Genomic DNA, 26025 nt, shown 5'->3' with positions numbered 1-26025 from the left:
GACCCAAAGAAGCATAGGTTGCTTAGATTCCCTCATTTGTGGTAACTACAATGTGCCTATAAATTTACAAGTAAACACACTGATGGTTTAAAATAAAATACACTGGGACATGATAAATAATGCTGGTCTCTAAACATTAACACAGTGAGACCGAAGAAGGATATTCATGGGACCAGATCACAAAGGCTCAATAGATATGTGCATATGATCATATAATATTTCATGAAATGAACGCCAAGAAAAGGAAACAAGAAATTTTTGTTGTTGTTATTCCTGTTTTTGTTGTCATTTCCTTTTGTCTTGTTTGTCTTTGGGAGGTAAGAGGGGACAAAGAAAAGATGGAACAAAGACTGAACAAATAGATCAGTTGTACTCACTAGTTACCATGTGGAAAATGCAACTACACATCTTGTGAATGGAGATGAGTGTCTCTTCCTTACCTAACTCATGTAACTGAAACCCCTCTGTGTATCACCCATGCAATAACAATATTTTTTAAAAAATATGAGAGTTCAGGCATTTTTATGTACAAAAATTTCATTTATTAAAACAAAATAATGTAACTTTTGTGAAGTAACCATAAATACGTCAAATATTTCAAAATGTTGAAGAGAATAGTTTACAGCCTCAAATTTCTCAATATTTAAATGACTTAAATAATTTACCTTTTCAGTGATTTTTATTGTCAAAAAATAAATTTACTTAATTTTAAACCTAGCCAATGTGCTTCTGTGTTTTATAAAAAGACAAAGTACTTAGTAAAATGGCTAGTTTGTACCAGCTAAGACTAGCACTTACAGTTGTCTAGATGTAATCATTTTAAAAAACATAAATTCATCATGTAGTAGGAAAATATGCAAAACACATAAGAAATTATAGCCTGTAAGAATATAAATGCACCTTCTAGTGATTATGAGTATCAAAACTACCCTGATTTTGAAAAAGTAGCTTCTTTAAAATCTCATTGTAGGCATTGTTTTGAAAATGTTATAAATAAGAAACATTATCTTGATTAAACAGCAACATCAGCATTTCTTAGCAAAAATGTAGTATTTACATGGAAAGGTAGGCATATCTTGTATTCAAGTTTTCAAGTTTGATCACCATTAAAATGTTCTCTACAACTGATAAAAACTACACATAAAAAAGTAAAATGATGAGGTAAAATATACTTTGAAGGAATTATTTGAAACAACACTTAAATATCCTCAATGCCTAGACTATAGAAGAATGCTTTTAAAGGTCTTCCATCATGACTATGACATGCATCTCTGCTTCTTAGTCTTCTCAGTTATCAGTATGCAGTGATCATCTTTTCTATTGTTAATGAACAACCACCACTCTGCCAACAACATTGCTCCAGTGTGGATTTACAGGAGGCACCACGCCACAGTCAGAGCAGCTACAACACCATTCAAAATTGCCATGCTATAGCCCATGTGGAAAGAATGTCCAGTCAACTTCCTAGAGAAGAAAGAAAAAAACACAAATTTAAAATAAAGTAACATATACGCTCGTTAAAAAACAACACAGTTTTCATAAAAAATTACACATTAATATGCAAGTAAGATGAGAATATCAGGGTTAGTGGTAGTGTGAAAAACTTTCCTAGTTAACAAATACAGTTACATTTTATTAAAGTAAAATGCTAGATTTGAGCTTGATATTTTCTTTTTCTTTTTACTGTTTCTATGTGTAGCCATAACATAAAAATTTGTTATAAATATGTTCTTGCATGAATTAACACTGTTTCTATGCTCTGCTTCTTATTCTCACATAGATATATCTAAAAATACATATTTATTCAAGTATCTATCCTCTTCATATCATTTTTAATCTGTGTTAAAAAATGTAAAAAAGAAACCTTTTCTTGTCACACATTCCATGTGAATGGTTCAGAGTAAGTCTTTACAGATATTTTAGTTCTCTAAACCTAACAGAAACTTACATAAGTGGTTTTCAACAAGTTCCTAAGTATCAGCAAAGATACACCTCTTATTTATAATTCTTATGAGTTCCAACTAGCTTAAGAAATTTATATGTACTGATTATCCTTGACATTTGTTTCTTTTATAACAATTTCAATACTTTTTCTTTTTCCTAAATACAGTATCGCAAGCTTTTTTTGTACTTAGTAAGGATAAGACATACTAAAAAGACAAGTGTCCAACTTGTTAGAAGAGAAACAAAGTCCTCTCTTCATTGCAACACACAAATTGAAGACTGATAGGAAGGTGCATCAAAAGAAGTTAGTTATGAAAGTAATAAGGATCTTGGACAGGGAAGGTCAGCATATCCAGATCCTTTCCTCCTCTTTTTGTTTTGACAAGTTTAACTTAGGAACTCAGGCATGACAGTGAAACACTCTACAACTATGATGTTAGGCTTTTTTGTTTTAGTTATTTTTCAGAGAGCATCTAGCTTAGGCCTATTTCAAACCATGTTCTACCTACTAGGCCTCCTTATCTGGCTGAGATTAAAGAGCATGTATCACAGACACAGCCTTTCCTCTTTTTGTTTAAGAGAGGCCAAACTCAAGACAGTACATCAGATCCTTAGTATTTGCAGGTATATGTTTCCAAGGAGATCATCCCTGAGTAAAAACCATGAATACCCCAGGCATGTAGAGTTCATTACTACTGTAAATGCCTTTATCCATTTTTTCTACCGCTGAATGAACCCAAACTTTTCAGTTTATTACTTAAAAATAAAAACCACAATAGTCCTCTTACCTTGCTATTTGGGTATCACTTGCTTTCTGAGGTGCATATTTTCAAAAAATTAAGGGCAGGGAAAACACTTAGCATATCACACAAAGATTTAAACACAACAAGCACAGTGAAACTAAGTTCTTCTCTGCATCTACTGATCTACAAAATGAGTGTGGAAATTTAAAAAAATTTTTGGCAGTACTGGGTTTTGAACTCAAGACCCTGTGTTGGCTAAGAAAGCACTATACCACTTGAGACATACTTCTAGCATGCCTGTTCTTTCCAGGTACCTAGGAACACTGTAAGATTAATTTGCTTCTATGTTAAATGGATGTAAAAGTAAGTGAGAAGAGTAAAAGATACTGTAAAAATTTTTCTAATGAAACAAATTTTGATGTAAGTTTTAAAAGCTAAGCCAATAGACGGATATACAAGAAGCACTGTGAGGTAAAGAAGAAAGGTCAGAACAAGAAGCAGGACTCACACTTAAGAATTCAGCAATATCAGATAAACCGAAGGCTCCTTCTAGGTGTAAATTCTATTCTTTTCTAGGTGACAGAGGCTGAATAAATAAAAACACTGCAAAGAGACCTACAAGCTTCTATAGTTTGTTTTTACTTCCATACTAGGTATATTTAAGTTGGAACAATGATGCAGGAAAAGTACAACTATGTAACTATTTTAGTCTCAAAGAGTCAATCAAAGAGAGGGAGCGATATAATTTAAACTAATCACTTAAACTAGCAATTCAAAATTTTAGAACTAAGTAAATAAAAATAATAAATAGATAATTTAATGACAAAAGTAAAATGTTTCCTAAGTAAAAGTTAGGCTTAGATTAAGTTCTTTTTTACTTCAATACATTTCTGAAATCAAAATGCAAGTAAACAAGAAACATCTCTCAATAAGAGTAAAATACCCCTGGAAATTTAGTTACAAAGGAAAGTTCATTAAAATACAACTATTTCCATCTTAGAAAATGAGTTATACAAAAGACACTACATCTCATTCTCCTTCCAATGAAATCCTTTCTAATAATAAAAGACACATGGCAATGAAGTGCCTAGATAGTCCTTGTTAGTGATTAAGAGCACAAGGTCTATAGTTAGATAGAGCTGGGTTTGGGTGCCAATTTTGCTACTTGCAAGGGGTATAAAAGGTAGAAAATTGATCTTTTAAACCTTCATTTCTTCCTCTAAAATGGCAATAAAAATCGAACTTACCCTTGCAAGTTGTAAAAATCAGGGATCTAGCACACAGCAAATGATCAATAAATGTTAGGGACATGGTATTAAAAAAACAGACAGCTTAGCTACAGAAGAGATTTTTTTTAAAAAAAAATTCTTGACTACTTCACTTCTCCAGTCCTTCCAAGCAAAACACTTAAAAACAATCCCATCTCCAAACCAAAGAAACAGTAACAGAAAATAAACCCAAGAGTTTATAAAGACAAGTTTCTGTATGTTTATATATAATTTTGCTATTACTCTTTTCCTACTTGTTCAATCATTTCTCTCAGTAGAGAACATAAACTTCTTTTATGTATGGCCAGATTTCATAACTGTAGAATTTCTAGCAATACATTTCTATTAATATGTAACAGTTAACTTCTTAAGTGAACATAAAAAATGACTTTACTTTTTTCACTTTTTAGGAATGAAATACATTTGAAATTTAAATAAATTAATTAATGATTATATTCTTATTTTTAAGTGGCAATGTAATGTGCCAAATAAGCAATTGCCAAGTGTTCCAAATATATTGCCTTTTGTCTTGTTCTTCAACATGCAGGACAAAAAGTTCAAGCCAGGTTTCTTTTTGTTTTGGGCTGTTTTTACATTAGCCTTCCAATTGATCTGAACTGAATGTCTGTGAGCACAGTGATATACTAGATTCTATATTTACTTAGAATCGTCATTCAATATTTATTATTTATTTTCATTCCTTTACATGTGTTCTTACATATCACACATGCTTAAACAACATAGTTCATGTTATTCAAAATAGTAACGTCAAGGCCAGGTGCTGGAGGCTCATGCATGTAATCCAAGCTACTCAGAAAGTGGAGATCTGAGTACTGCGGTTTAAAGCTAGCCTGGGCAGCAAAGACCATGAAACTCTTATCTCCAATTAGCCATGAAAAAAGCTGAAAGTAGAGTTGTGGCTCAAGTAATAGAGCGATAGCCTTGAGCAAAAAAACTGGCTATTTGTTTCTTGTATGACTAACTCAGCAGAAGGTACAATAAACCAGTTGGTGTTAATCTACTTCTTCAGACATCTAGACTGCCTTTTATTTCTCATTCAATTCTAAACCAAGGAATCTCCAGTTCTAAGGAAGTTCATGCTGTGTTAAGTTTTAGTTGGCCTAACTATATCAATTAGTTCTTTATTTAGAATCAGAGGTTCTCAACCCAAACCTGAAAACAAAAGCAACATTATATTCAGTTACACTAGGCTTTATCTTCAGGTTCTCAATCTTGGGATTTAGCCAACCTCGAGTAAAAACCAACTGGGGAAAAATTGTGTACTGAACATATATAAACTTTTTCCTTGCCCTTTTCCCCTAAATAATGCAGTTTAACAACTTTGTCACAGGAACACCAATCTCAATTATTATCGTTAGGACAAAGAAGTAAAAATCTTCAGCAAGCAACAGGAAATCTCCAGCAAGCAATAAAAATCAAGGGAGGTTCTCAGAAAAGAGGCCCAAAATAACCTAGTAAGAAGGAAAGACAGGATGGATTTTAATAAAAAAGAAAGAAAAACATTTCAAAAAGGAAGAAAACAAACTATTTTAAACAACAAATTGAAAAACGAAGATTAAACTTCACAGAAAATTAAACTTCATATAAGTTTTCAGTGAACTCAAGAAAAATTTAGTGTAGTAGGTGACTGCACTAATACCCACCCAAAAGAGTGGGAAAGAGATACAACCATTAAAGTTGTGTCACAGATAAGGATTAGTTCTTATTTCACTGAATTTTCCTGAAAACCTATGAGAGAGAATGAATAAAGGTACATCTAGTTGGGTGAAGTGGTGTATTAACTTATGGTCTATTTCACCTATATGGCAGTCCATTCAGTTATAAAGACTGTCAGATATGTTCACATTACTTCACTGGTGTTTCATGGTAGAAAAATGTCTGACAACAACACTGGATAATTGAATTACACATGAAAGCCCTTATTCACTAGGAAATCAAGATAAATACTATAAAACTTAAAAAAAGAATGGATTTCCCAAGTCTTAAATTTTTAGGAGTCTAAAGTTTAAAACACTTCTTTGAATGCAGTATATGAAATAGTACTAAATACCACTATCATCTATTACCTATTTTTAATAAAAGGGTACACAGATATCAAAGAATAAAAAGAAAAAAAAGATAAACTCTGAGGCTAAAGATAACAGATAACCCATGGTAGGCCTGGATCAGACTTCTGCCTTGAAAAAGAAATCTCGAGAAAAGGTCAGGGGGATTACAGGAAGAGGAGGAGGAAAAGAAGAAAGAAGAGGAGGGTGGAGAGGAAAGAAGGGGAAGGAAAAGCAGAGAAGAAAAAAAGAAGGTCTGCCTTATCACATGACATATTTGTTGCATTTAAATAGTAAACATAATAGATGTTAACCAACTTACTCAAAAGAGCCAGTACATGGGTAGGCTGGAAAGGCTGTTTCTGGTAACTTATACATAGAGCCACTTAAAAATAAGGGTACCAGTACAAAACTAGTTTTCTGAACTACCCATAACTAATATATTATAAGCATAACAAACAAGAACAATGACAACTGCAAAGCAAATCCTTAGATCATATTATGAAAACAGGAAAAACAGGAATATTTACCATAGTTTCTTAAAGGTTGGTTACATCTATGTATGTTTCCAGTTAGAACAGTAATGGAACATATTCTAAGAAGAAATACCTGCATGTATTTTAAGCCTGTACTTCCAGAAGCTGCAGGATACTAACAACCATTAATAATAGGAACACTGCCAAGTGATGGCTTCAAATACTCCCTAGATAATGAAACTTCATGGCACTCAGATATCAAGGCCAAGTCCATGATCTATCGCTTTTGTCGGTAGCTTTTTTTCTCCTACTGCAATTAGCCATCTGACATCTGTTTAATGACTTCATGGCAATAAAGAATCTGATCAACAAGGAGACAGCACTCTGAAATCTGAATAAAAGAATAAATAGTAGTCAATTCATTGTGTTCAATGTTAAATTTGGTCTATTTGGAAAAGAAATAAAGTTCTAAAACTTAAATACTAAATCACTATCTCTCAGGCTTATCTTACAGCTAAGAATCCACAATACTTTTCTATTATGCTTTTACTATTTCATCACTATCTTCTTAAACCTGTGGACATCAGTGGAATAGTAAATAGAAAACTGTATAACATTTTTAAAAACTAGACTGCATAGAAAAGAATACTATGATATATTAATTACAATAAGATCTTAAATCTTCAAGGAAATTCACAACAAATATTCTAACCTTTACTGCATATTAACAATAGTTAATACAACACATTTTCATGTTATGAAATTCCTGATTACATATAGGATGTTTTCCCTTGGGAGTAATACATGTAAAAGAATAGCTCACTATAAAATAGTTACCAGTTTACCAAAAAGCAATTCAAACAAAAATAAACAATTTGTTCCCTTTTCTTTGTCTTCCCAACTTATTGTGCAAATTCCAAATAGCATGATGCGGGAAATACTTTAAAAAAAAAAACACAGATGGCATGTGAACAATGTTAAATAAAAATTAAAAACACGTTATGTGAAACTAAAAGTGTATTTATCAAATATTCTATATATACAAGAAATAAAAAGGGGCTGGGAAGGTGCCTCAGTGGTAGAGCACTTGCCTTGCATGCATGAGGCTCTGGGTTCGATTCCTCAGCACCACGTAAGCAAAAAGAAAAAAAGCCGGAAGTGGCTCTGTGGCTCAAGTGGTAGAGCGCTAGCTTTGAGCTGAAGAGTTGAGGGACAGCGCTCAGGCCCAGAGTTCAGGTCCCACCACGGGACCTCCCCCCCCCCCAAAAAAAGAAAAAAAAGTTACACACACACACACACACACACGGGACAGTCCCACCACGGGACCTCCCCCCCCCAAAAAAAAAGAAAAAAAAAGTTACACACACACACACACACACACACTCACGGGACAGCGCTCAGGTCCAGAGTTCAGGTCCCACGATGGGACCCCCCCCCCAAAAAAAAAGAAAAAAAAGTTATCTCACACACACACACACACACACACACACACACACACACACACACACGGGACAGCGCTCAGGCACGCGTGCACGCGTGCGCGCACACACACACACACACACACACACACACGACCAGAAAGGCAACAGTTAATACCTTCACATAAAAGTTTAGTTACTAAATATTTTGACAACTAGAAAATTAATGAACTTTACTGTGCTTTTTGCTAAGTCCATCACTTATATAATCATTTTTTCACTAACTTTACAGTTAAGACTTAAAGTGATATTTTCACTTTCAATAATTGAATGTTTATTTTGGAACACGTGATACCACAAACCTCAAGTTACTTAATTTCACCACTAGATGGTGATTATGCATCAATAAAGTGAAATCTGTGCAGTTCAAAGTGGACACTTCTGGTGGGTAGGAGCAACAATGAGGACAAGGAAGAAAGATGTTAAGAGATTTTTTAAAAATTATATTTAGTAACACTCTAGGAACAATATTGTCATATACTAAAGTCCAGAATGCTTGTTGAGAGTAAATACAATAGCAGCAATTAGTGAAATTCTTTCTACTAATTCATTTCATAATGCAAAAGTGGGTTAGCTAGTATGGCACACAGAAACAATAAACTGTAAGCTATGGCAGATGAAAGCCATTTGACTTTGTGTAGGTTGTTTAAACTCCTGGAATTCATGTTCTTCATCTATTAAAAGATGAAGTAACTGGCCAGGTGCCAAGTGCCAGTGACCTATGCCTAGGGTCCTTTTTAATGAAGAAGGGTTCAAAGTCAGTCTGGGCAGAAAAGTTCATAAGACTACATCTCCAAAAATAACCAGTAAAATGCTGGGATGAAGGCATGGCTCAAGTGGCAGAGCTCCAGCTGAGCAAATTTGAAACCTTAAATTCAAACTGCAGTACTAGCAGAAACTAATGATAACCACTACGACTATCTTAAGGAAGAACTGAGTTAACAGAAACCTGTAAAACATCTCTATTAATTTAAAAATATTAGATAAAAAGTTATACTTGTTAAATAAAGTATCTGGTCCTGCCAGTGACACATTCTAGAATGAAACCCAAAATTACTGCAAGCTCTGTATTCTCTTTTTTTTTTTGGGTCCGGTTATGGGGCCTGAACTCTGGGCCTGGGTGCTGTCCCTCAGCTCTTCAGCTCAAGGCTAGCGCTCTACCACTTGAGCTATAGCGCCACTTCCGCCTTTTTTCTTTTTGCTTATGTGGTGCTGAGGAATCGAACCCAGGGCCTCAGGCATGCAAGGCAAGCACTCTACCACTGAGCCACCTTCCCAGCCCTCTGGATTCTCTTTATACGTAAAATTTCTGCATGGATAGGTGACATTGTAGTTTTATTGATTCCTAGATACTATAATTAATATAGATAATTGCAACATGAATTAGTGACTATATATTGTCATACTAAAAACCACTGCCTAAACCCAATGAAGACAAAAAACTGAAGAGGAATAAACTGGAAATGTTAATTAATAGTGTAAAAAGACTGTAGAAAATTGCATTCTGATGAGGACAGAATGCCTATTTTGATACTCTTAGGAACTTAAACTTATTTGTTCTTTAACACTGCAAACACATTTTCAGTAACAATTAAGACAAATCCTCCACACAGTCTAGAGGTATATAATCAATACACAAAGAAAATGATGCTTTGCTACTAGGAAAGCTTATACATTATAGTGTACCTTTTTAATTCAACAAATTTGCAAATGTAGGAACTATCCTTTGGAAAAACATACTCATTCATCCACCATGTATCTGTTTAACTACCTGTTTAACTATCACTTATTTCAAAAAGATATAGTGTGTACGTTAAAAGTTGAAATTTAGGGGCTGGGAAGGTGGCTCAGTGGTAAGAATGCTTGTCTTGCATGCACGAGGTCCTGAGTTCGATTCCCCAGCACCACATAAGCAGAAAAAGCTAGAAGTGGCGCTCTGGCTCAAGTGGTAGAGCATTAGCTCTTGAGTTGAAGAGCTGAGGGACAGCACCCAAGCCCAGAATTCAGGCTTCACAACCGGCAAAAAAAGAGTTGAAATTTAGCATTAAAAATATAGAAATTAAATATGAAAATAGCTTTTAAAATGATTGTTTCTAACCTCAATCTAATATAATAATTGATCCAATGGCTGATTTCTTAAATGTTTGAAACTAGGGAAAATGTTAATTTCAGTAAATGTTATGTTTCAGTAAAAGAATACATAGCCACTGTAAATATACTCCTGTTGATTCTTTTTCCTACAACTAGCTATTCTGCTTTTTTTTAATAATGCTTTATTCTAAAAATATACCAAAGAACTTTTTGTGTGTGTGTTTGTGTGTGTGCGTGTGTGTATGTAAGGTACTGAGGATTGAACACAGGGCCTTGTAAATGCTAGGCAAGCATTCTACCACTGAGTTAATGCCAATCCAAATGACTACTATTTAACAAACCAATCAGACACAGTGTTTTTTTTAACTCGGTAACAAAACAGTATGTATACTGTGGCCTAATTTCCATATAAGCATAATGATAAGATATCTAAATTTTGGTAAGTCATTTTCGCTGATTATTGGTTCCATTATTTCCCTTTCTTTCGAATTTTGAAAGAACCATAACTGTGAATTTTTGGTGTGTGCCGGTACTGGAACTTGAACTCAGGGCCTGGGCATCCCTGAGCTTTTTTGCTCATGGCTAGTGCTCTAACACTTGAGCCAGTTTTATTTCCAGCTTGTTAGTAGTTAATTAGATAGCAGATTTCACAGACTTTTCTGCCCCAGGTAGCTTTGAACCATGATCCTTAGATCTCAGCCCCCTAAATAAGTAGGATTACAGGCATAAGCCACCAGTGCCCAGTTACAACTACCTTTATATAATCAGGAAAAATTTTACTTTAACATCATTACTTATTTTAAGACATAATACACATGTACTTTAAGGTATATGTTTATAAAAATGTGATGCTATACATTAAGGAAATAATGAACCTGATTTTTATTAAAATAAAATCTGAAGATTTCAACTTTCTTATGGGGAGAGGTTATTTTCCTGTACAAGGTCACACTCTACTGGTGACAAAGAGACTATACACTTACTCTGTTGTATCTGAAGTAATTGTGTATTTTTTATAAACACTAGAGGGCAGTCTTTTCAGTTTCAAACTCAATTTCATTTGTGCATTGCACAAATGAAAAATGAAAAAAATATGTATTACAAATGAAAAAATATATTTATCAAGTACATATCTACTAAATGTGTAATGTGATAAAATGTCATGTTAAAAAACTCGACTAACACACTGAAAATAGAGGTCCTTTTTTACTAGTGATTATAACGCAATAAAAATATAAATATAACTTTTAGAAAATTACTAAATACTATTAGTTAATAGTAAATCTTTAAGAGAATTGCCAAAAATTCTTTTCTCTACTTTTCAAAACTCCTTTTAATTATCTTGGCGGTACTGGGGTTTGAATTTAGGGCCGTACACAATAGTGTAGGCAGTTGTTCTAACACTAGAGCTATGCCCCTTGGCAAAAACTCTTTAAGCTTTATGAGGTTTATGAATTGGGGTGATAAACAATATGGTAAGAGAGAAAAGGACATTCCAAGAAGAGAGAAAGGCGAGAATTAAGCTGCAGTACCTCAAAATTACATAGTTAATTTGAGTAATACCAATATATAGTCTATAAATAGACTATGTGATGCATTGGGGAAAAGAACAAGAACGGAAAAAGGAAAAAAGGGTCATCTGGGGAAGGGATCAGATGCTATACATAGGAGTTGAGAATTTTATAGTAAAGGCAATGGGAAAGTCACTGAAGACTTAAATAAGACAGAGCTGTGACTAGATGTAGTTCAACAAAAATAGCATATAGGGAAAACTTTATGAACAAAGTTTAGTGGAGCCAGGCGATAGTGGCTCACGCCTGTAATCCTAGATACTCAGGAGGCTGAGATCTGAGGATCGTGGTTCAAAGCCAGCCTGGGCAAGGAAAGTCCATGAGACTCTCATCTCCAATAAAAAGCACTAGAAAACCTGAAGTGGTGCTGTGGGCTCAAGCGGTAGAGCGCTCGCCTTGAGCTGAAGAGTGCAGGGACAGCATCTAAGCCCAGAGTTCAAGCCCCACAACCGACCAAAAAAAAAAATAAAAGTTTAGAGGATGGGACAACTACAAGTTAAGGGGTAAAAGATGTTGTATGTTGGTGAAGAGATAAACATAGTGAAGAAAGCCCTTATATGAAATGTTTATACATATTAGTTGTTACTGTTCTTATTACTACCGGCTCAGCCTACATGTTAAGCTGAAGTAAGTACATTTATTTGAGGAGTACCATAATTGTGAGACTATACATTGATATATAAATTGATGCTGGGGGCTAGTGGCTCTTGCCTGTAATCCTAGCTGTTCAGGAGCCTGAGATCTAAGGATCCCAGTTTGAAGCCAGCTGGGTGCAGGAAAGTCCCTGAGACTCTTATCTCTAATTAACCACCAGAAAACCTGAGGTAGCGCTGTGGCTCAAAGTAGTAGAGTTTTAGCTTTGAGTGAAAAAGCTCAAGGATAGTGCCCAGTCCCTGAGATCAAGCCCCACAATTGACAATAATAATAACAATAGTAATAATAATATAAATTGACTAGGAGCTACACTTAACAGTGGAATACCATTCCATAATCTACATGGATTATCATTTGAGTGGAGAGTGTATTTTTCTGAGAGAGTTCAAATACGTATTTTTTTACTAACATCAAGAACTTTAATAGAGGGTAGGAATATCATATAATAGACTTATTTCATGAAAAAAAATCCATCTGATTTACTTACTCTTACTTTCCTTCTGAATTCAAGTTATATTTCTTGCTATTGAGCAACTTGTTACCTGGATTTCAGGAAGGGTTTTATAAGTAGAATGCTTTAAAAAAATTCTATAGTCTTCAAGACTTCCACATTCACCAAAGAGCTTTCTTCACTATGTATAGGAGAAACCCTAGGTCTCCTTGGCACAGGCCCTAATTTTCTTAATAGAGACCCAGAAACACAAAAAAATCAAAGAAAGGTTGGACAAATGGGATTGCATGAAATTGCAGAGCTTCTACATGACAAAGGACACAGCTAGCAAGATCAATAGAAAGCCCACAGATTAGAAGATCTTCATACAACGGACAAAGGTCTCATATGTAAAATATACCTGGAACACAAAAAATTAAATCCCCCAACAACAAATCTTCAAAGACACAACTGGCCAATAAATAAGTGGGCTAAAGACTTAAAGAGAAACTTCTCTGAAGAGGAAAGGATGGCCAATAGACACATGAAATGCTCAACCTCTCTAGCCATAAAAGAAATGCAAATCAAAACAACTGCTTGAGATACCACCTCACCCCAGTTAGAATGGCTATAATCAAGAACTCTAATAACAACAGATGCTGGAGGGGATGTGGACAGAAGAGAACCTTACAGCATTATTGGTGGGAGTGTAAACTTCTTCAACCACTTTGGAGAGCAGTATAGAGCTTCCTCGAAAGACTCCACATAGAGCTCCCCTATGACCCAGCAATCCCACTTTTGGGCATTTACCCAAATGTTCACAAACAAGACCACACTAAAGCTACCAGCACAACTATGTTTATTGCAGCATTATTTACTGTAGCTAAGATATGGAACCAACCCAGATGCCCCTCAGTAGATGAATGGATCAAGAAAATGCGTATATATACACAATGGAATTCTATGCCTCCATCAGAAAGAATGGCATTGCCCCATTTGCCAGGAAATGGAAAGACTTGGAAAAAATTATATTAAGTGAAGTAAGCCAGGCCCAAAGAAACATAGGTCCCATGGTTTCCCTTATTTGCAATAACTAGTATATGTCTGAGTCAAGCAGAAAAGGTCAGATAAGTTGATGTTAGGGAAATGAGCTAAGATATGTATTCAAATGTTTTTTTCTTTCAGGATTGTTTCTAACATTTATAAGATTATTTCTTTGTTGCTTTGTATGTCCCTCCCCCACGGTATAGCCCCTGCTTTCACTGTATTTGATGTCAGTATAATTTGTGGAGGGGAAGGGAAAAAACAAATCGTTTAAATAGGTATACAGGTGGACCCATTGCAACAATGAGATGTACAAGTCGTTATGTTGAAAACAAACTTTACAACTTTGGTGGAGGGAGGAGGGGGGAGGAGAAGAGAGTGGGGGAGTGGAGGGAGGCTGGGAAGGGATGGGAAGGGGAAACAAAGGAGGAGGCAACAATGCTTGATAAGAAATGTACTCATCTTGCCCATGTACTTGTAACCCCTCTGTACAGTATTTTCACAATAAAAAAAAGAAAAAAACATAAAAAATAAAATAAACGTATCATAGAATTTATTTTCTACTCTTCACCAACTTCCTCTTAATTCCTATTTGTAGAAAACTAGAGTTTTTAAATTCTTATTTGGAAATTACTATTTAAAAGTGGAGCCTATTTGGGATGAATAAACTTGATTAGATTACATCTTCCGGGCTTTTTCTTAGAAACACAGAAAACACAGACCCAAGCAATTTTGCTCAGTTCCACTATAAGAAAACTTCCTATCTGATTTGGATAAATTTAGATTAAGTGGGTGGTCATAGATCTTACTAATTATCACTCAAAGTTTAAACCCTGAGAAAAAAACTAAATCCAATTATTACATTTTCTCTTGTAAGTCAAACATATTTACATACAGAAGTAGTTTAACTTTTAAACTCTAGCATTACTTTTGCCTTTTTTAAACTGTTTTAAATAAAATTTCATCCAAAAAGGACAAATGGCCACAAAATTTTGGTTTTTTTGATAATTATTTTAGATTATATGATCTAAAAAATTAGATTATATAAATATGGAACTGAAAATATTCTCCATTCATCTAAAGTTGGAAACCACAAACTGTAAAATCTTACACTACTTGGATTTTATAAACAACAGAGAAGCTACAACATATTTTACAAATAAACAGCCTCTTCTAGCTATTTTGGCATATTAACAGTGTTGGAATGAATTTTAGAAAAATCAAAAAACAAAAACCAAACAAGACACATCATTACTTACTTGAACCTGGCAGGTGAAAGAGGAGTAGGAGGAAACATTCCTGGTTCAAAAGAATCAAAGTAAGTCACTGTCCAAGAAAAACTGCAACAGGAGAATCCGGCAGTTAGGGATATTATGAGCAGAGTCCAAAACCCTTAATGGGAAAAGAAAAAAGGAGAAAATAGTTAAACTCAAAACTACTTAAACATATACCTTTTTGTTAAGAAGATGATGTATACTTCTAGTCTTTGGAATTATATGTGCCTGTTATTTTTACAAGAGATTTGAACTAATTACTAAAGCTCAATTAGAAATCATAGTATTTTAATTAAATTATAATGCATAGAAAGACATAACTAATACTGTAGGTTTGACAAAATTCAACTACAGGAAAAATAGTTAAATATTTCTGTTAAGAGGTTAATGTTATTTTTATTTAACTTTATGATTAGCTTGCTACATCTTTACTTAGTACTGAGTGTTTCCTTTCATTCCACACATGACATTTTGACACAAAAATGATTTTGGAGTATCTTCTCTATAGATTTCCTACAAAAATTATAAACCTAGTCTTATTCTACAGCTTAGTTCAGTACATTAAAAAAGTTAGATCTCAATAAATTGAGATTCTAGATTACCAATGAGTTGGGAACTTGTTACAGGACATTAAATAGTAGCCTATTCTTATTGCAAATCGAACTCCAAGGTCAGTGGCAACTCTTTTTGTAGGAATATAGCTTTATTTTATTATCAAGTTTTCAAAATTCTTTCAAAAATTAATTCATCTACCAGAATACAAAATTTAAAAGGCCCAAGTAAAAAAAAGGTTACTGGGGGCTGGGGATATAGCTGAGTGGAATATTTACCTAACATATATGAGGCCCTGGATTGAATCCCTAGCAACAGCTTCTTCCCCCCAAAAGATAGATTCATAAAGTGATCACTAAGGAAAAAGGGTTAGATACATATCCTACACTATATGCAACATGATAAATTCTAAGCCATTATTAGTAAACTAGTTATAATGGTACACCGCTTATGATCAGTATTTGGGAGGCTAGGACAAGAGAATTTAGAGTTTGAGGCCAACATGGGGCCAAGACTGCCTCAAAAATGCAAAAACAACAGGCAAAATATAGAGGTATAGAAGGAGTCATTGTAAAAGTCATTTATCGCTTCTGATTTAAAATGTTCTTTTAAACACTAGAAACATGAATCGTATTAACATACATAAATTCAACTATGGAGGTGTACTCACACAATTAAGTTTATAAAGCAAAAATCAAGTGATAAATGATTTAAATTCTCATTTACAGCTTACATCACCAAGGAGAACTTTTTCTGTAATTGAGAATTCTTAGAAACCAGTAAGAAAAAGCCTTGCAATCCAAAATCTCAATATAACAAAAAATTTTACACATATAAGACAACTAGCAAGATCTCTAGTATTAACTTAATGCTAATGTTATGAATAAACAAACCTTTCATGAACTGTTATTGAGGAAGTATGTGTACTGGTAAACTGTGAAGGAACACAGGTTGGCAGTATTGTCTTTTAATGGAGGTATTGGGGTTTGAACTCTGAGCCTCATGCTTGAGAGTTCTATCACTTGAGCCATCCTCCCAGCCTTTGGCAGTATTTATTAAAATGATGCATAATGTTTCCTTTCATCCAGAAGCAAAAGTTACATATTTGTCCTATATATATCCAAATATATTAAATGAATAGATTATTTTAAATGGCATTATCTAAAGACTGGGAAAAAATCTAAATGTTCAGCTATGTACTAAGAGGGGGATATGAACTAAAAGGCTATATGAATGGCTGAAACTTCAAAGTACTAAAGAATATATTCAATTTTTTTACAATATGATAAAAGCTTTATTTATAAATTGGGCACAGGAAGAGTAACAATAACATAAAATGTAAGAATATAAGAAATAACATATGAATGTGGTCTTTATTGTTACTTTAACACAAGGACTACAATACCTCAACAGCTGATCTGACAAGATAGTGACTACTAGATAGCGAATGCGCAAGCAATGTGGACAGGATGGATAATAGCTGGACAAGGAAGATTCATGCCCCTAGCAGTATGAAACAGGATCACGTAAGATCTGAAACAATGCCCAATTTAAAACCTACTATTTCTGGAAGTTTCCACTTAGTATTTTCCAACTGCCACTGACCAACAGGCATCTGAATACACAAAAGCTACACTGCAGATAGGGCAACTACTGTAGAGAGCAGTTAAGCACATCCATGTGATGTATAATAAGGAGTCCGAGGGAAGGGGTGACAAAAAGAAATGAATTATATAACTGTAACCTCTCTGTACATCAGCTTTATAATAACAATAGAAAAAGAAGTCCTTTTTATACTGATATGGAAGGATCGTCACCCAAGATATACTGGTGAGCCCCAAACTTGTATAAAAAATGGGGAAATTAATGTAGTATAAACACACATGTATATGCTCTATGTGTGGAAAACAATATACATTTTTACTAACATATTAAAATTTTCTAAAGGATTACAACTTGGTCCTCCTATGGAGAGAAGAAACGATTGGTTCTGGGACAGGAGTAAGAAGCCTGTTTTATGTATACTGTGTACATTTTTGAATGCTAACCCATGTGATTGTTATACCTGTCAAAAAATTAAAAAGTAAAATTGCACAAATAATTCTAGTAAGGCAGATGATTTTCAATAAAGGGACACATTCAAACTGCCTTAGTTTACTAAGATACCACTACTAAAAGGTACATAGCTTATACTTCCAAAGGATATGAGGAAAGACTGCAAACACTGGAGTATGACTTTAAGAATTACCAAACTTCATGGCAACACAAAATGACCCACCACCAGGTTTTTTTTTCATTTTAGCAAAAAGCAATTATGTACATAATATTGTCTGTAAATTATCTGAAGCTAGGTAACAAACTGACAAAAATGCTAAAGTACAAACTCAAAATGGGATAAAGTACCTTTGAAAGATGACCTAAATGTTTTGTTCTGCTAGTTTCTTCTTCCTCCCCCATTTGCCTTTAAAGAGCAACAGCTCTGTTTGTTATCCCACAAGAGAGATGTGGCAAGGCAGAAAGGAGAACTAGCCTTAGTGTGTCTCTCTGGCTTTTATGTTGCAAAATAATTACAAAAAAAGAGTATGCAGATATAATCTGGGTAGGAGGTTAAATGTTGGTATGAAAGGGATAAAGAGAATGAGAAGTGTTGTGGCTTGAATAAACCATGTTTATATTTTTGAGTGTACATGGTAAAAAGGACTAACAGAGGAGTGCTGCTGAGTTTACTGGAAAGCCATCTAGAAAAGTTTACTTATTAGACCAGTAATATAACTACGCTTATCTTGGCAGATGGACCCAGCCTATAGAACTTCTGTCCTAGGTGAGGCACAGAAACAGTATATGGTCCTGTAGTTTAAGTTCCCACTGATAATTTCCAAGCACAGTAACAAAAGACAGTGGTTTTTCCACCCCGGAGAGTGCAATGAGAGCACAGAGGGTACACAGCAGCTACAGTGGTCAAAGACTCCATCCAAAGGCCTGCCCACTCATGATCTAGTATATAGCACTTCTACTCTGCTTCCTGCTTAAGAGCTGAGGAAGGAGGAGATAGTCTGACAACATAAAATTTGAAAAATGAGTAACTCCCTAACAGTTCTCAACTGTACTTAATAACTATATGTACAGGAACATTTAAAATAAAACCTAACCTGCCGAGCAAGCCTTGAGTTCAAACCTCAGTATTACAAAATCAATCTTTTCTCAACATATTTTCTCAAACAAGTTGAGAGAAAAGTACAATGGTCCCTCATATACACATTACTCAGCTTTAAACAATGAAGTTATGGACCATTCTGCTAACTCTATATTTCCTATAAAATTTCAATATAATCTTTAAAATAGTTGGCACTAAAGGAAACTTCAATATAATCTTTATATTGTCGGCACTATTATCTTGGTTCAACAGATTTTATTTTTAACCATTTATTTATTTATTTTGTCTGTCATGGGGCTTGAACTCTGGACTTGTGCACTGTCCCTCAGCTCTTCAAGCTCAAGGCTAGTGCTCTATTACTTGAGCCATAGCGCCACATCCGGTTTTCTGAGTGGTTTACTGGAGATAAGAGTTTCATGGACTTTCCTGCCCTGGCTGGCTTTGAACTGTAATCCTCAGATCTCAGCCCCTGGAGTAGCTAGGATTATAGGCGTGAGCCACCAGCACCAGGCTTAACCATTTATTTTTAACCTTTATTTTTAACTATTTGAGAAATAAGTTATAGAAGGATAACAACAGTTGAAGTAAAAACAAAACAAAATTTTAGTTAAGTAATTTTGTTAAGATCTAAATACAAAAATCCCAACGCTTAATGGGCATGTTTGCCAAGTACAATTTCACAATTGTGAAAATACCAATTCTACTTTTCCAATACATCTCTAATTGGTTACAGCCGATCCTTATTTCTTCTTTTGATGCTTGTATTATCAAAATAATGAAGACATTTTTAAGCATTTCATGGCTTATTTGGAGGAATAAATATAGCCATCTTTTACAAACAATCTTTCCACCCCTGTAAGTGCAATGAGAGCACAGAAGGTGCACAGCAGCTACACTGGGCAAAGACTCCATTCAAAGGTTGAAAGCATTTTCATTTTCCATATATATTAACAATTCAAATGATAAATGTGATTTCTTTTCCATTTCTCTTCCATTTGTGTGTGTGTGTGTGTGTATCTGCCTGTAGCATGTGTTCACTGGCAAAGAATATTAAATATTGTGATGTACTGGCACCATAAAAGATGAACAACACTGTCATATAATCTTGGGTTTGAGTTTCTCTGGACTGAAATCCTTTCCTATGGAATGAAACTGTTAAAAAGAATCAGATATGGAATATTTTCAGCTTTCAGAACATTAAGTCTCTGTTGTGACTACTCAAGTCTACTCATGTATTCAGTGTACTAGAGAATGAAAGCAGGCAGCCATAACCTATAAACCAATAAATAAAGCTGTGCTAGGCAGGTAAAATTTGGCCTATGGCCCATATGCTAATCTCTATTCTAGGATTTCATCACACATATGTCATTCTTTTACCATATTTGAAAATACTACTAAAATAATTCCCAGAAGTGAAATAGTGAAATGTTTTCTAAGATAAGAAAAATATCACTAAAATAACATTATAATCGTAGATTTATAGAAGGCTCCAACAGGACCATCTGGTAATTTCAAGATCAAATATGCTACTATAAATATATCTGTTTTCTTATTATTTTGAAAACTTCTAAATAAATCATAAAATTTCAACTCTTACAAAACTGCTCAAAAAAATTAAAATGTATCCTTTGGCCCCTGATGACATACTAAATACCAAGCATACAATTAAGTAATTAAAGAAAACTTATAGTTTTTATTTCTTTTGGCGAATTACCACTTGAGCCACAGCTCTACTTTCAGCTTTTTCTATGGTTAATTGGAGGTAAGAGTCCCACAGACTTTCTTGCCCAGGTTGCCTTCAAAGCCTGATCAGTCTACTGAGCAGCTAGGATTATAAGAGTGAGCCATCAGCTCTCAGCAACAACATATTTTTAAACACATATATTCTCTAAATTTAAACTTATGCTTTAAAAAACAAATCCCCAAAACTGTTTTATCCTTGACAGAAATTAAAAAAACAAAAAACACTGTAATTCCAAAACTCAGATAAACATTTAAACATCCTTCTACTCTTTGGTATTTTGCTTAGTTGTTCTTTCAGTAGTGATAAAATCCTACACATAATTTTACAAAGATTGTATTATAAAACGGCATAGACTACTTGTGAATTTTTAAATCCCACCTAGTTGGATAGCACTGTATCATTTATGGTCAGGCTTTAGTTTCCATTGGAAGGAAGAAATTTAGTTTTTCTCAATGGGACTTTCTGAGAGTGAGTTACCTGCAACATATTGCTGCTGCTTCATGAGAATTTTTTATATAAACTATACAAAAGGATATAATTTCACAGGAAATGAGGAGATACTTCTCTCTGAGAGAATGAGGCACTCTTGATAGCAAAATCAATTTGGCAATTATTTGGATGGGAACCAAATACTAATAGAACTAGACTATCTTTCCAATTATCCACTATCTCAAAAATTTACCAAGAAGTTAGTAGTCAATTCAAAATATTCTATGAAGAGGTCAACTTGTATTTTTCTTCAAACTGAAGAGAAGTCTAGCCTAAACCAACATAAAAACAGATTTTTCCTTTTAAGACTCATCTTTTGGTAGTCTCTATCTACATAGCTTAATAGACACATTTTCCAAAGGCATGAATATGCTTTTTCAAAATATCCTTGTAGTTTGAAGCCAGCCCAACAGGAAAGTATGTGAGACTCTCACCTCCACTGAAGCTAAGCTGTGGCTCCAGTGGTAGAGTGCTAGCCTCGAACAAAAAAGCTTAGCCTCAATCGAAGTACCCAGGTCTTGAATTTATGTTCCAGGACCAGTACGTATGTACACACGTACACACGTACACACGTACACACACACACACACACACACACACACACACAGAGTCAGTCAATCCATCCATCCATCCATCCATCCATCCATCCCCAGAAATCTGAGCTAGCTTATTAGATGACATTGACTATATTTATTCCTCACTTGATGACTGGCTCCAAGGACCTTTATTTTGGGCGTAGACATTGTATAGTTTTTCTTTACTGCATAAAATATGGCAGTTTTCCTTATTCCTTAATCTATTCTTTTCTGTGGCAGAAGTAAGGGTGAACTCTGGGGCTTTGCATCTCTTAGCTTTTATTGCTTTGCCTCCAGAACTTTTTGTTCTATTATTTTTCTCTAGTAGGTCCTGGGGCTTGAACTCAGGACCTAGGAACTGTTCCTGAGCCTTTGTGCTCAAGGGACAGTTTAACACTTAACCACTTTAAGCCACCGCCCCACTTCTGGGTTTTTGCTGGCTAATTGGATAGGAGTCTCAAGGATGTTCTAGCCTGGGCTGGCTTTGAACTGAAATCCTCAGATCTCAACCTCCTGAGTAGCTAGGATTACAGGCATAAGCCAGCAGTACCCAGCTGTTCTGGTTATTTTTAAGGCAATGTCTCACTTTTGCATGGGCTGGCCAGGACTGCAATTCTTCTATTTATGTTCCCCAGTAGCTAGGCTAACTAGTGCATCCCACCATGCCCAGCTTTGCTGAGATGGGGTCTTGAAAACAAAAATTTTGCCTAAGTTAGACGAAATCGGGCACGTTCAGGGTGGTATGGCCATAGACAAATTTTGCCTAAGTTAGTAGTAAATGAAGAACCATTGATTTCAACCTACCACACAAACGTGATGACCGGTACAGATGACAGTGACAAGCTATTGTGGCTCTGAACCACAATCCTCCGAAGTAGCAAGGAATACAGGTATGAGCCACCAGTACCTGGCCTTATTCCTGAATCCTGATAGTAAACTACTGTCATCAACAAAGACTTAAGCTATGCATCTTCCTAGGTGCTATTATAGTTTTCAGTGTCTATTAAGCATATCTAACACAATGTAAGATTATTTAACCAAAGATAGAAAAAGAAGCAGAGCAATGACAAAATCCTATCACATTCCTTTTCATACTGATCAAACTATTCTTTCAGGTAACAGTTGCCACCTACTATGCACATAAATATGAAATTAGGCTTACGTAGAGTAGGTTAGAATGCATGCTTGGTTCACATGATTGTTTCTAGCCTTTCAAAAGATTAGAGCTCATTAAATATTACTAAAATTCTAATAAACTTTAATTACTAAAGTTGAAACAGGGGAATGTGAATTGATAAGCAACTAAAAAGTATGAGTTTTCTTATGTAAGAAGTCTAGAAGAAGATGGACAAAAGTTTTCATGTGATATTTAGCAAATTACCTCTTTTGAATTTGAAGATGCACCTTTCCCTTTATACAAAACTAGGTAGACTATACTGTGAGAACATAAGCCTTCAAAAAGTAGATGAAAGAGTTCATCAAAGACTGGGAGGATGTCACTGGTGTCACAGCATCGCAATTATTTATATCAGGTAACCAAATCAAATGGTTTATAATTATCAAAAAGAATCACAGCAAAAAGAGGAAAATACATCATACAGGTAAAGTTCGGAACTCTTCAAATTCATTTTGGCAAAGAGGGAAAAAAAATAGCATCAATATTATCTTATTCACTAGAAACCTGTGATAGCAATCTACAGATATTGCAGAAACTTTCCTAACTCATTAACTTATCAAACGATGGCCAGTAATAAATTCTTTTTATTTCTGAGAGTTGCTTATAAAAATAGTTGAACTTGGGAGCCAGGTGCAGTGGTTCACATCTATAACCTCCAGTTACTTACAATGATGATACTGAGAGGACTATTCAAGGCCAACCAGACAAAAAGTTGGCTGGACCCACATCTCAATCACTAAGGCAGGCATAGTGATGTGTGCCTGTGATCCCAAAGGCCATAGGTAGGATGTCTGTGGTCTGAGGCCAGTTGGAGGTAAAAGTGAGACTGTATTTGAACTAATGCAAAAAAGGCTGTCAATATTGCAAGCAGAAACCCTTAATTCAAACTTTAATTCTGTCCATCAAAAGAGCCAAAAAAAATAAACTCTAAGTCTCTGGAAGTCCATTTATAATTTTTTTTTTTGGGTGCTAGTCTTAGGTGCTCAGGGCCTAGAGGTGCTTGTTCCTGAGCTCTATGCTCAATACCAGCACTGTAGCAAGTAAACTTGATCCACAGCTGCAAATCTAGACTTTTAGTGGCTAACTAGAGATAAGAGTCTCATAAGACTTTCTTGCCCAAGCTGGCTTCAAACCTCAATCTTCCTGAGTAGCTAGGATTACAATTACTGTGAGCTACAGACACCTAGCTATTTGATTTTTTTTTTAATATTGGCTAACTTGTAAATGCATGAACAAGTTTTTTGTTGCTGTTTCTAAATTCCTGAGGTGTGGGGATCTTCTTCCAGAAGAAATTATAAAATTAAGTACTTGCTAGATCTAAGTCACATGTTAACAATTCCACATGGAGATATATAGTATTTAATCCCAAACTATGTCTATTTAAACTAATTTGAAAGAAACAAAAATGAGTGACTAGACGAATTAATGGCAAGCTCATACCTAATAGTCCAGCATTTCCACCATCTTCATTTTTCAAATTTTCAGCATGTAAATCTGTAAGCACAAAGAAAGACTTAGACATTTTGAAATTTGAATAACTCCAAACTGTGGAACTTCTGGATTCAAATTGTTTTGATTTAGTAGCCATGTGATCTTAACAAGAAGACTTCCACAAGAGTTAAGTGCCACAAGTGTAAAGTGAGAATGTTTATTCTTTGGCTATTGTGAAGACACTTTATATACAGTAATTCAAATTTAAGGGTGTACTAAATTTTTAGTTCCTCCTCCATTCTTCAATATATCAATGTTGCTTGTAATGAACTTTCACTTACCACGAACATGTGATCTTATGATACAAAGAAATGACTTACAAAACTTTTAGGTTAGAGTGGAAAAAAAAAAGAGGGGAGTGAAAAAGAACTGCAACAGTGACAGCCAAACATTTAAGATCGACCCGATACTACATTAAGAGGTAAAACTCCCACATCAACTTGCTAATTTGTTTTCTGTATGAAAATCAGGCATAGTAAAAGCTGTTATGTACCATCTGGTAGACCATTAAGGGCCGGGTGTTAATGAGGAAAAATAAAATCTGGAGTTAAAACATATTTAATTTTAATAAGTAAAGTAAGTGTTGAGTCATTTTTATACAATAAACTCCATTTGGTGTGTGTGTTTCTATATAACTTGGCCAAGATCACACAGAGAACTAAGACATAAACTAATGATTCTACTATAATGTCCAACCGTATAATACATCTTTGTAAAGCCTTAGCAAAATGAAACAAAATCCTCTCAAAGCACACCTATTTTTATTCCAATTTGGCAAGCATTTCAACTTCAGACACAGGAAAATGAAAGCATTAGAGGAAGAACAGACGACAGCTCCTTGTTATGAACAATGCAAAACTGAGCTGTTATTTTCTCCGTAAAAACAAATTTGAGTTGCAGGATAGAAACTCTTGTACCCAAGGAATCTCAGTGTTGACAGTATTTAGTGCATCGCATTTGTGGATTAAAGCTTTTGAACATGCATCCTATTTTAGTTACCGGCTCCTTTTAGAGGTGTTTTTTTTTTTTGTTTTTTGCATTTGGCTTGAATATTCGTAGTAATAATTCACTCGCTAAGCTCATCTGTACTCATTAACTTCAAGGTATTTCAGGGAGTACCCATTACATCAAAATATCCTTTTCTAAAATGTCTCTAAATCACCGTGGGCCACCAGGATCCCCATCTACCAGGATCAAAGGACAAAAGGAGGGAAGCAAAGAAAGGTGCGGGTCAGGGGCGTTGAATAAAAGCGGCTGCCAGGTGGTGTTTGCAGGCGGGACTGGGAAAAGATGAGAGAGGAGGCGACAGTCAGGTTCTGGCTCCACCGTGCTCTCGGCCGCGGGGGTTCAGTACCTTTAACGATCAGGTAGGCGATGGCGAGGAGGAAAGCCAGGAGCACGGCGAACAGCAATGAACAGAGAATAGAGAGGATCTGGACAGGCCAGCGGCGAGCTGGGGCCCGGCTGCCCTGGGCCGCAGGGAAGATCCCGTTGCGCTTGTCCGGCAGGGCCGGCGACCCATCGCCGTCGAGAGGGGGCGGCGGGCCCCTCCGGGGCTCCGACAACGCCCCAGCCGAGAACTCCGCTCTCAAGTCTCGGGCTACGGGCTCGCAGCCCTCCTCCTCTTCTTCTCCCTCACCCCAGCCCTCCGTCCGCGTGAAGGCAGAATACTTAGGTCTAGCCAGCGGGGTTTGGGTGACTAGGCGGTTACGCCGCGGAGCCGAGGCCGTCCGGCTCTCCACGAACGACATGGCGGGAAAGCCCTGGGGCTGCCAAGATCCCGCGTCGCCCGCCGCCCCGCCCC

General features: G+C 35.5%; 1 protein-coding gene across 1 annotated transcript; it reads right to left on the bottom strand.

The window, feature by feature from the left end:
• Positions 1–525: 525 nt before the first annotated feature.
• Positions 526–26025, bottom strand: Arl6ip6 (ADP-ribosylation factor-like 6 interacting protein 6). The gene is made up of 4 exons (XM_013030814.1): positions 25576–26025; positions 24171–24224; positions 15025–15157; positions 526–1464 (listed from the first exon to the last, which is right to left on the bottom strand). The coding sequence occupies exons 1-4, from the start codon at positions 25970–25972 to the stop codon at positions 1371–1373; spliced, it is 678 nt and encodes a 225-aa protein (XP_012886268.1). The 5' UTR covers positions 25973–26025; the 3' UTR covers positions 526–1370.

This window comes from Dipodomys ordii, unplaced genomic scaffold, assembly GCF_000151885.1.
Source record: "Dipodomys ordii isolate 6190 unplaced genomic scaffold, Dord_2.0 Scaffold5, whole genome shotgun sequence".
Taxonomy (NCBI): Eukaryota; Metazoa; Chordata; class Mammalia; order Rodentia; family Heteromyidae; genus Dipodomys; species Dipodomys ordii.
This window is presented reverse-complemented; position numbering and strand designations above follow the sequence as displayed.

Bases quoted from the DNA above. Each gene is read 5' to 3' on its own strand.
- Arl6ip6 (XM_013030814.1), bottom strand. From the start codon at position 25,972: ATGTCGTTCGTGGAGAGCCGGACGGCCTCGGCTCCGCGGCGTAACCGC. The intron at 24,225-25,575 runs GTACTGAACCCC...TTGTGCTTACAG, and splicing joins CGCCTACCTGATCGTTAAAG to ATTTACATGCTGAAAATTTG. The intron at 1,465-15,024 runs GTAAGTAATGAT...TTTCTTCTCTAG, and splicing joins CTTTCACCTGCCAGGTTCAA to GAAGTTGACTGGACATTCTT.